The sequence below is a fragment of the Stegostoma tigrinum genome, chromosome 14 (assembly GCF_030684315.1).
Source record: "Stegostoma tigrinum isolate sSteTig4 chromosome 14, sSteTig4.hap1, whole genome shotgun sequence".
NCBI lineage: Eukaryota > Metazoa > Chordata > Chondrichthyes > Orectolobiformes > Stegostomatidae > Stegostoma > Stegostoma tigrinum.
In genome coordinates, this window is record NC_081367.1 from 47,454,882 (window position 1) to 47,467,205 (window position 12,324).

Sequence of the window (12,324 nt, forward strand, 5' to 3'; positions counted from 1 at the left end):
TCATACTTACATTTGAAAAGGAGTGTCCAAATTAATTCTCATTTTGCATTTTCTCCCCAAAGAAAGCAATATCCTAGCTTCATTCTTGTTGATAAATTGATTTCACCAAGCTGTACAAGTAATTTTTAAGGATACCAGAGAACGGTTCAGCAGACTTTCACTTGGGTAAATATATAATAGAGCAAGCATACAACATAAATTATAAAGAACAGGAATGAAACAATAAATTTTCTCCTACAGACCTGGCTGAACATGTTTAAACATAAAATTATAGCAACGTTGGTCTATAACTATGAATATAGTGTGGAATCGTGAAACTCAGACACTTAAGGGGTATCTATATCACACATATTAAACTAATGGCATTTAGAGTTCTGGTGCTGTGGAAATCACCCAGTTACATGATGGAGCAAAATTCATACCTATAAAAGCAGTTTACTCAACTGTTTTAAATCATGCATTGTATTCTGAGCATCATACATATCCCAATGTTGAAGAAGTGCATTGTGGCCAAACAGTGAAAGAAAATACCCACCAATGACTAGAAACATGGCTGTTTTGACTCAACCTTTAGGTTATGCCTGTGTTAAGAATGGTGATGTTCTGAAAAGTTTCCAGAAATCACTTGCTTTGTGTGATCCAGAGACCACAGAATGGCAAAGCAATTGCAACTTGAGGTAATCAGTGTTTAAAACACAATCCTCCTGGGGAAAAGTAACTAATAAAGTACATTTTTAAAATTGTGATGTTAGAAATCAATAGGAAGAGAACTTGGTAGTTATGTTGGATAATGTAATAGGAATAATTTGCAATGGGCTAAGTGTTTAATACAGTAATTTTTTTTGTATCATCAGCATGAAAACGAAAGAAGTTTTTGAAATTAAAATCACACTTTCAGAATTGAAATCAGAAGAGAACGAAGATACAGAAAACCACAAGAAAACTTGCAACTTCTTCATCATTTAACAGTTATTAACTTACAGAATTTACTACTAGCTATTGAAATGGTAACTGACATGGTTGAAAATTCTCATAAGATCATTAACATGAATCAAGGAATATGACTCAGCAATTGTGCCAGCAATGTAATGGAAACGATCTACATATTTCTGATTGAGAAGCTAAAACAATCACGTTATCCGATTAATTGAAAACTTTTTTTTTGTGCTTGTACCTGTGTCAGCGAAATACAAAGTCCACATACCATCTTTCTACTTTACCAAACGTTTTTACCTGAAGAGAAACAATAAAATAGTGTCCTTCGTTTGGTTTGCTTTTCCCGATTAATTGAGGCATATTTAATGAAAATATAATCTCCAGCTCAAACTGAATCCTGAATGTTTTTAAATCATTACTGATGTTCTTGTTTTAAAAGTATAATCTAATTATTGGAACCACTTAATTTCCATCATGTTGCTTAAGTTGACAGGATTCAACGGTAATTGATACAATTATTACAAATGGGGCAGCATGGATGACTGGACCACTTCAAGAATCTACACAATTCACAGAAACCATATATCCAGCCAATATTTTAATAGCATCATAGTTTACCTTGTGACCTTCTGCTGAACAAAATGGTTAAAACACACAAGTCAAGCAGCAAATGTTCGACTGATGGTTAACTAGTAATTCCTTGCAAAGCAACTAGTCAGTACTAATACATGCACCGTATCAAAGTCTGCACATTCACTCTGGAAGTAGTGGAAAAAAATTATGTATAACAAAATAGTTGCGAAGGAAAAGACAAATACTAAAACCATGGTTCGGAGAGAATGATTCATACCCCAATTGGGTCAAAAAAACCAGAGAATTGGAAGTATTTTCCAAAAAAAGGTCTACTTTCAATTGGAATTATCAAGGGGATTAGGGGGCAGCAAACAAAACATGACAAAAATATGAGATGTTTCACAGTACAAAGAAATTCATAAAAATAACAACATGTTTATGAAAATCTTGCTAGGACTGGAGTTCCTCAAACTGGTCTGATAAAATTTTGCAGCTTAATACAGTAAAAATACTGTTTCAAACAAGATACAGAATCTTCACTAATTGTAGAGCAAAATAGAAAACATTTGCAAAACTACATTTATTCAGAAACATAATTTCTGAAATGTCATTCTTTGCTGGAATTTAATACAATTATGCCACTCTGGAAGATTACAATACCAAGTCAATATAAACTCAGATCAGAGACAATGTAAATATTCTGAAAATGATGTCTACAGACATAGGATTTTACCTTGGAATTGTGTTAATTTCTTGGTGGGATAGATGTGAAATCAAGCACCTACCAATTAACCATAAAAATAATACTTTCCTCTTTTCAAAAAGTACTGCATGATTTGAAACCACAGAAGCATTTTTGTTGATCATAGATCACTTATAAGCAGAAACTTCATGTATTCAAAACACCAATTCCTTTCCATCCATCATTTGTTTTACATGCTATATATTCAAGTAGGCATATATTCCATGCAGAATTATTCTAACTTCATTTGAAACTCAAGCTTTGTAGTTAAATGAAAAATGTATTTTCTAATATTGTGTCAAGATTAGCTAAAACATAATCCAAGAAACCTTCAGTTCAAACTACCCAATGACAACATAGGTGCTCTCTTATCACAAATGTTATGGAGCCCAAATTTTCATAATTCTGTAAATTCTGAAGAAAAAAGATTCTTAGGTCTATTGTTGGAAGTCCATCTTTGCATAAATTATGGCTATGGTTCTTAACTACCATTTCTCCTCATGAGAAAATGATTTACAAACAGGTCAACATAACTTTAAGATATTATCTTAGCACCCAATGGGCTTCACCTTTCATTTTGTAAATTAACTGTGCAGTTACAAAAATAAAAATTCTGAAATACCTTTAGATGCCCAAAGGAAACCGTGGACAGACAGATGATGTGATATATTTCTTCCTTCGAATCCATGGCAGCTTCTTCTCTCTGCTGCTGAAGCAAATGCTTTGAGACTCAGTGGCATATTTAATTAGAGCCAGGCTGCTTGCACTATCACTGTGCGAATCTACCTCTCCAATCTCTCGTGAGTCAATCTTCCCCATCTCTGATTTTCTTTTATATTTATGCTAGAATATTTAATTGTAGACAAAAGGTTACTCTGGCTGCATTCACTCCACAGAGGCAGAATAATCTGCTTTAAAAGGCTTGACATTTCAGGCTTTTCAAAAAGGCTGAAAAAATTATATCCCTGCTTTTGTTAATCAATGAAGTAGAACTCTCCTGAACAAAAGAATTAAATTGCTTGGTTGGTTTAATAAAACCAACAGAAATAGCTGCTTCCTCTGGGCTTTATTGTGTAGGCATGGCACATGCATCCTGCACTGTAATTCCATATGATTCAGGGGTGAAGCTCTAATTTCTGTACACAGTTGGTTTTCTCAATCTTATTCAAACTCTGCAGCTTGGCTGCTTCTCTCTTCGGACAGATTTATCATTAAAACTGACTTTTCCCTTGTGACTTAAGTAATTGTGGTACAATTTGACTTTTCCCATTATTGTGGACATTAAAATACTGTATGATTTAGATTTAACAATGATTTATTAATAAATGGTTTATATAATCTGGTGCAAAGTGAGTGAATTGTAAAATAAATTGTAAAATTTCATTATTTCATCAAATATTTTATTTATTGCATGTTAGTATGATTAAATGAAACAAAATAATGTTTGTGATATCATATAGTGCTTAAAGCTAGTACTCCAAATGAAAATTTTAAGAGATTCATAAGAAGATAGGCACTTAAAGCTTGTTTACGAAACATGGCACAGAACAAAAACAAAAGATACTCAAGAAACAGATTTATCATTTCTTATAACAATGAGTAAGGAGAACATAGGAAAATTGATTTGTATGAAACTTCATAAATATTAGTTGTTCCTAATTTAGGCTGCCTACAATTAAATCTACATAAGTACATATGTGGCTTTATAGAACCCATTTAAACTGACTTTGCCCAAAAGATTGGTGAATATTGAATAAATAATGGTATGATTTCACATAAATATTTGATGCAGAGGACAGAATTTGGCCAGGTGTACAATGGGTACATTTCATTATAAATTTCCCTGATTACACTGCATCATGACCTCTAAAATAGGCCTGGGCATCATCTAATAATATACTGTCTACAGTATTTAATAATCGATAGTGTCCTGATCTATATGAGAACTTCGAACAAAAATCCTGGTGCAAATTGTAGCAGTAATAGCTGGTATTAATTATTCTAAAGTATTGTTTAGTTCAAATAATTTCAATATGTAAAATTGAGCAAACTTTTAATCTGAAATTAATTTTCTGTATTTTAATGCAACACCATTCTATGTCATCCTAGAAATGTGAAAAATTGAATTTAAATCTTCTTTAACTCAGCCTATTAAATGGATATGATTAGAATTAAAATAACTCATTTCAAAAGGTACCCCACTGCGTACTGTAGCACAAATGAAATGACATTTACACTGGCTAGACTGAGGTAGGCAGTAAATAATGAGATGTTAATGACAGATTTGCATTTGCAAAGGTGAGAATTGAAGCAATGAATCTACTTCTTAAGTACAGATTGTGTACACAGCCTGCAAAACCAGAACACTTAAACAAAAATTGCTCTATTATTATACACTTAAACAGACTTCCATATAAATGAACTAGAAAAATTAGTCTTTTTAACCCTTAGGAGTTAAAATTGGTGTAGATTTTCAATTTTAACTCATCAGATGTATTAATTCCTTTCACTCACCAGCTGAATGAGTTTCTCTAAAGTCAGGTCTAATGTGTACCATAATAAATCCAACAAACATCAGACAAATAACAATTCATAATGACTACAACAATTTGGTGTCTTATGAATTCTGACTTTACCCGTCACTCCCACCCTGTCTTCAACTTATATACCTTTTCCTACTTCTATCAGTTCTGAAAAAGGGTTACTGGACTCAAAATGTTAACTCTACATTCTGTCCAGATAAACTGCCAGACTTGCTGAGTTTCTCAATTTATGTTTTGTTTCAGGTTTCCAGCAGCCATGGTTCTCCATTTTATTCTATTTAAATATAATTTCCAATATTTGTGGTTCCCTATATTGAAGATCTACTTGAAGCAAACAAAGGATCCTTAGACAGCATTTCTCAAACCTATAGCCATTACTATCTAGGAGGAGAACAACAGCAGATATATGGGAAAACCACCACCTGCAAGTTCCCCTCCATGTGACTCACCATTATACTGTCAGCCTTCCAGTATCACTAAATGAAAATTTTGGAACCTTCACAGTAGTATTGTGGGATACGTACACTAAATGATCTGCAGTGATTGAAGAAGGTAGCTCACGACTAACTTTTCAAGTGCAGCAAGGGATGATCAACAAATGTTAGCCCAAACAATGACACCTATATCCCATGAATGAATTTAAAAAGTAAGTTTAACGTTAATTGTATTGCCTTCTACATCACGTAACTTAACTTTGTCAGCTGCAAACAATTTTGTTAAACAAGGTTCACATTTTGCTAACACTCGACAATTTGTGATTGTCAAAACAATGATGTGGTTCATTATTTTGCCCTTTTGATTTGTCTTCTATTAGTGTTCTTCCTCATTTGCCTCCTAGGTGGATAGTATGTTGGCCATTTGCTTTTCTGTGGCTTTGTCCTGCTTAGGGGTGGCATGGTTGCTCAGTGATCAGCACTGCTGCCTCACAGTGCCAGGGACATGGGTTTGATTGCACCCTTGGGTGACTGTGTGGAGTTTGCGTGTTCTCTCTGTGTCTGCATGGGTGTCCACCAGATGCTCCAGTTTCATCTCACAGTCCAAAGATGTACGGGTTAGGTGGATTGGCCATGTTAAATTGCCCATTGTGTGTAAGGGTGCATACATTAAGTGGATTAACCATGGGAAATGTAGGGTTACAGGGAAAGGGTAGGGGGATGGGTCTGGGTAGGATGCTGTTTGGAGGGGTAGTGTGGACTGGTTGGGCCAAATGGCCTGTTTTCACAGTGTAGGGATTCTACACATTTTCTGAATGCTTTACAATAAAGGATCTCATTTTAATAGCTGGACTTAGTCCATGCCAGTGAAAATTCATTCTTCCACAACATTGGCAAGGACTTTTAGTGTGTGGTGTTTGTCCTACCACACACCACTCACTAAAAGTCCTTGCCAATGCTGTGGAGCAATGAATTTGTCCTACCACTGCACTATCCCATGTGCCTTTGCAGTTCTATACCTTAAGAATTGAATTGATTCTGAAAATCTCTTGTACCAAGTTTGATCTTCTCCCCTCCAGACCTTTGCTTAACTCACCAGCTGAATGAGTTTCTCTAAGTCAGGTCTAATATGTACCGTAATAAATCCAACAAAGATCAGACAAATAACAATTCATAATGCCTACAACAATTTGATGTCTTATGAATTCTGACTTTAATCATCATACTTGCATCTCATAGATGCTGGCATTTTCTGTCAAATCTTGCTGTTTCAAGAATATCATTAATTCTGCAGTTGACACAATTATAAAATGTTTTTAGCAATTCTTCAAATGCGTCTCTTCCTTAGTTTACCTCTCAGCATTATTTGCTATGCTTCCAATTGTACAAAAAAAGTATATCTACTTGTTCAGCTTATGACTCTAGATCCAGTTAATAAGCTAGTCCAAATCTGAAGGATTCTTCAGGATGTCAAATTTTGTGCTCGCTTCAGTCCGTCTTTAAAATTGAAGCTGGCAAACTATTTCTGATGCTATGACTACCTAATGTAATGATGTTTCTTCCAAAGTTTCCATTCTGCCATCATGGCAAATCTTTCATATTTTTTGCTGTCCTGGCTAGTTTTTCCCTCCGTTTGCAGCTACAGCAGAAGATTTCCTACTTTTCATGGCCCAATACTTGCCTGCTTTAAATGATGGGTACACAATATCAGTGGCTGTACAATCCCAGAAATTACAAGTCTTCTCTCTAGGTCCTTTTGGGTTCTTTTTGCTCTAGCTGTGCCTTTGGGCATCACTGCCACAGTGCAAGAATGCTACATCAGAGCTGCAACTTACTTTTGTTAATGATCTCCCTTTCAATTGAACAACTACACTGTTTAAAGTTACCCCTCTGTCTCAACAAACTTATGAAGAATTGTACAATTCTGCAAAGGATTTTAACCATTTAGCATAAGCTGTGGCCCATCATCAGAGATGAGAATGTCTGGAATGCCATGTGTTAAGAATATCTGCAATAGTGAAGCTAATACAGCTTCAGTGCTGAACCAGTTAGTAGCTTTGCATCTCACTGCAGAGAATAGTAATTCATAATAATGAAGAAAAGTTTCCCTTTGAATTTGAATAGGTTCATGCCAAAGTATTCCCATGGTCTTGACAGAAAAGAGGAAGTTAGAGTGCTTTGTACAAGGATAGTACGTTTTTGTTTCATTCATTCAAGGGTTGCGGGCATCACTGGCTGGCCATCATTTATTGACTATTTGTAGTTGCTTTCAAGCAGGTGATGGTGAGCTGCCTTCTGGAACTGCTATAGGCTACCTGCTGTGGGTTGATCCACAATGTTGTTAGGAACATTATTCCTGTATTTTGGCACAACGAAAGTGCAGGAGTGGTGTTACTTTTCCAAGTTAGGATGGTGAATGGCTTGGAGGGGAACGTGCAGGTGGTGGTGTTCATATATCTTCCGCCCTTGTCTTTCTGGTTGCGGGTTTGGAAAGTGTTCTTTGAGGATCTTGGTGAATTTCTGTACTGCATCTTGTAGATGATACATAGTAAACATTGGTAAGGGAGAAGTGAATGTTTGTGGATGTGGACTAATCAAGCGGGCTGCTTTGTCCTGGATGGTGTCAAGAATGAGTGTTGCTGCAGCTGCAATCATCCAGGCAACTGGGGAGTATTCTATCACACTTCTGACTTGTGCCTTACAGATGATGGACAGGCGTTGGAGAGATGGGACATGAGTTAGTCACCACAGTATTCCTAGCATGCTTTTATTGCCGCTATGTTTATGCTGAGAGTCCATTTGAGATTCTGGTGAATGGTAATCCCAGGATGTTGATAGTGGGGAATCAGTGATGTTAACACCATTGAATGTCAAAGAGTAGTGGTTAGTTTGTGTTGCGAAGTTGGGTAGAGTGCTTGTGTATTGAGAAGCAGGAAGTTAGAATTTTGAGATTGTAAAATGCTAGGGGAGAAAGGATTGTGTGCGGCCCCTTTAAAACATGATGTGCTTTACCTATGCTTAGAGATGTAAAATAGATGTCTACGAGCAGCAGCTTGGAGGCTTGCAAGTACAGAGAGAGCACCCAAAATGAAACATTTGTACGGTTAGCAGATCAAACAGCAGTTTCATTTTGTTACCAAACCAACAAGTTTTGAATTTAGCCAATCAATTTGAATCAGGCACTTAGATACCAAAGACCAATTAAATTTAAATCTGATGGTTTTGACAACAAAGGACCAATCATATTCTAAGAAACATCATATGTCATCAAGGGTATAAAAGATGGGGTCAGTTGGGCAAATAGGATCTGACTGCTAGAATTAGAATCAACAGCTCTCAAGAGAGATAATGGGAACTGCAGATGCTGGAGAATTCCAAGATAATAAAATGTGAGGCTGGATGAACACAGCAGGCCAAGCAGCATCTCAGGAGCACAAAAGCTGATGTTTCGGGCCTGGACCCTTCATCAGAGAGCCTCTCAAGAGAGAATTGCTGGCTCTCACAGTCCTCTTTAAGTTTAGAGAATGTACCATCTAAAATACAAAGGTACCAGCAGCACAACTAGTCAACATTCCTGACAGTACATTCGTTGGAAAAGATACAGAACATTCCAGAAACTATGTAACCTAGCTGTTATTTTGAGTGACTAAATTCTAATTTTATTTTATATAAGTGGGACTTGTATTTATTGGAATAGCATATCATTAGATTCTTGTTTTTATTCTGGAATAGTTAGTAGTTAAAAGGGGTTTATTTGGATTGTTGATAGTTCAGTTAATTTTTTCATGTCCTTAGAGTTAGAGTAAATAAGTTGTTATTTGTTAACTGTAAAGTGAATGTCAGGGATTGATTTTATTTAACTGTTAGAAGTTGCTGAAAGGCTGGTTACACTTTTTCACACTCCTTTTACAGATTATAGGGCAAGGTGCTCCTCTTTGAGTCCTTCTCTTTTTGTTCTCTGTGTGGTCAACCCCTGTTTTATAACAGGTTGGGAGCTTGTCATCTGGGATCAGAACAGATTTGGCCTACAAAATGTCCCAGCAGATTAAAACTAATTTGGGGATTAGTGTCCTGGGTTTTTTACTCTACTTAAATGACAAGTAGAACATCTGTTTAATTTCAGTTGCTTGTTGGTTGAATCAAGTGTGGGGAAGTGGTTTTTAACATTGCTAAAGAAATTTTGGGAGTTTAAAATGCTTTCCAAATTTGCGATGAAAGTTTAGAAAGACAGAAAAAGGAAACTCTCTTTTTAGAATAAGCAGACAAGCTAAAATTGAGTTTAACCACAGATAAGAAAGCTGAAATGGTAAGAGAGTTAGCCAAGCATTTCTGTATATCAGAGAAACAGTCAAGTGCAGTAGACTTAGAAAAAGTAAAACTGCAGATAAGACAACTGGAGTCAGAGAAAGAAAGGCAAAGAAGAACCAGGGCTATAGAGAGAGAAAGGGAAAGAAGGCTCTTAGCTGAACAAAAAAGAAAGAATGGCTCTGGCAGAGGAAGAAGAAAGGGAAAGAATTATTCTGGCAGATCAAAAAGAAAGAATTTAAACTTCAGAAGTTGACAATTAGACAGGAAAGTCAACTTAAAAGGATGAAGATGAAGGTAGAGATGAGGATAGTGATGATGAGCAAACCCATTATTGCCAAAGACCTGGTAGGGACTCTTACAAATGTGTCAAAAAAATTACCAAAATTTGATGAAAAATATGTAGATAACTTGTTCCAGAGATAGTAGGTGCCAGAGAATCTGAGATAACAAGTTGTAGAGCTGGATGAACACAGCAGGCGAAGCAGCATCAGAGGTGCAGGGAGGCTGACATTTTGGGCCTAGGCCGAAATGTCAGCCTTCCTGCTCCTCTGATGCTGCTTGGCCTGCTGTGTTCATCCAGCTCTACACCTTTTTGTTATCTTAAAAATCTTGTTCATTGCATTTGAGAAATTGGATAAACAGATGAAGTAGCCAGAGACTTTGTGGTTAATGTTAATGCAGACAAATTAGTAGTTAGGGCTAATGAGATATTTTTAGCACTGTCAAAGGAGCTGTCAGGAGAATATGAAGGAGTAAAACAGGTTATTTTGAGTGCTTACGAATTGGTACCAAAAGCACACAGGAATGGTTTAGAAATATTAGAAATGAACCAGGTCAGACTTGAGTCAAAATTGAAAAAATAACATAGCAAATTCAATCGATGGGTGACAGCTTTAAAGAAAGAAAAGACGTGAGAATCTCGATTGAGGTTATTCTGCTGGATTTCAAGAACTCACGTTGAGTAACAGAGTTCAAAAAGTGAGAGCTGCAGACTTGGTGAATGAATACATATTAGCACATAAATCAAAATTAAGCTTCCAACAGCAATTTCAATTCATGGGGGATAGAAATTGGGAGAAACAGGTCTTTCAATTAAAAAACAAACAGTGGGAACAGTTTATCACGTGTGAAAAAAGACACCCAAGAGGGTGAAGAGGTGAAAGGCCCCTCTCTCCTATTGTGAGGGAGAGGTACTTACAAAGTCACAGTGCTGGTGGATTGAGAGCCACTGGGAAAAGATGTGGTAAGAGGCTAAACCAGTGGGATTAGTTGAGATAGTAAAGGAAGTCTAGGAGCTGCAGGAGAATGTGCAGTCAAGCTATGGATTGGATGGTAAGATAGCATGCAGTCTTTTCAAAGACGTCAACTGTGAGGGTACGATTTACTCGGGTAAAACAAGGGGAGTAGGTAAAGAAGTTAAAATATTGAGATGCAGGAGCTGATCAGCCTCTAACAGTAAGAGATGAAAATATCTGCACTCCTTCTGAAATACTGACCAATAGAGTGGTAATTTGTGGAATAAATGAAGAGAGAAAGAGAAGGCTAGAGAGTCCAATTAGGACTGAGGAAGTGATAGAGAAAGATGGAAAAATGGCTACTACAGGAATACAGTTTTTCTTGGAAACAATATAGCTGGATCAAAGGTGGAAATTATGCCCATTGTAATGGAAAAATCAAAAGAAAATCTGGGAATTGAGGAAGTTAAAAAAACCTGAGATTTTTCCGGACTCTGCAGTGACAAGATCACACAGGTATAAGTAAAGACAAGGGAAAATAAAGGAGTTATCCAGTTAGCTGACACTTTGTTTGAGGTGGTAAAAGAAAAATCCAAGCAGGCAGGAGATCAGGCAGAGGTGTTTAGTTCTGAAAGATTAATGGAATTACAACAAAAAGATGAGATGAAAAAGTATTTGTCATAAAGTATTTGTCAATTGGGAAAGGTACCAGAATGTATTCCAGAATACAATTACCTTAAGGATAAAATGTTATGGCAGAAATTGAGTCTTTGGCAGGTTACTGCAGATGAGAAATAGGTGGAAGTTCACCAGATTGTGGTGCCAGTAGCATATGGACAGGAAGTAATGTGGGTAGCATACAAATTACCTGTTGGAGGTCATCCAGGAGTGAGGAAGACTCCATCTAAGATACAGAAGCATTTGTATTGGCATGGGTTAGATAAAGATGTGGTTGAATATTGCTGTACCTGTCACATGTGTCAGATAGTAGGAAAGTTAGGCAGTGATAAGACCAACTCCAATTACAGAAAGTTGGGTAACTCGGACTGGAATGGTTGTTGGAAGTTCTGGGGTTTAGATGCTTTATAAGGAATGGGGAGGGTGGAAAAAGAGGTGGGGGAGTGGCATAGCTAGTCAGGGCTAGTGTAGCAGCTACTGAAAGGCAGTTTGAGAATGACATGTCTACAGTCAGTTTGGGTTGAGGTCAGGAACAAGAAAGGAGCACTGGTTATTTAAAAAAAAAACCCTCATAGTTGCAGAGAAGTGGAGGAGCAGATTGGGAGGCAGATACTGGAAAGATTGTAGTCATGGGTGACTTCAACTTTCCAAATATTGATTGGAAACTTTTTAGTAGTAATAGTTTAGGTGGAGTGGATTTTGTCCAGTGTTTTTGTTTTGAGAAGATTTGGAGCTCAGGTTGAGCTTCTGGATGTAAGTTTGCACACTGAGCTGGAAGGTTTGTTTTCAGACATTTCGTCACTTTTTTATGAAAAATATATTTTTTTCAAATAGAATGTACAAAAAAAAATTTATACACCTACCCAGTCATGCAA

The 12,324-nt window shown here is 36.6% G+C and overlaps 1 protein-coding gene across 7 annotated transcripts in view; it reads right to left on the reverse strand.

The window, feature by feature from the left end:
- Positions 1 to 12,324, reverse strand: part of LOC125457933 (uncharacterized) — an 839,746-nt gene that overhangs the window by 816,976 nt on the left and 10,446 nt on the right. For all 7 annotated transcript variants that reach the window (XR_009446670.1, XR_007248703.2, XR_009446669.1 and 4 more), the window contains exon 2: positions 2,874 to 3,094. Coding sequence is in view for 3 of the 7 variants with exons in the window: in XM_048542735.2 (XP_048398692.1) it covers positions 2,874 to 2,991 (118 nt within the window). In the remaining 4 variants the exon portion in view is untranslated. The remainder of the gene's footprint in view (positions 1 to 2,873; positions 3,095 to 12,324) is intronic.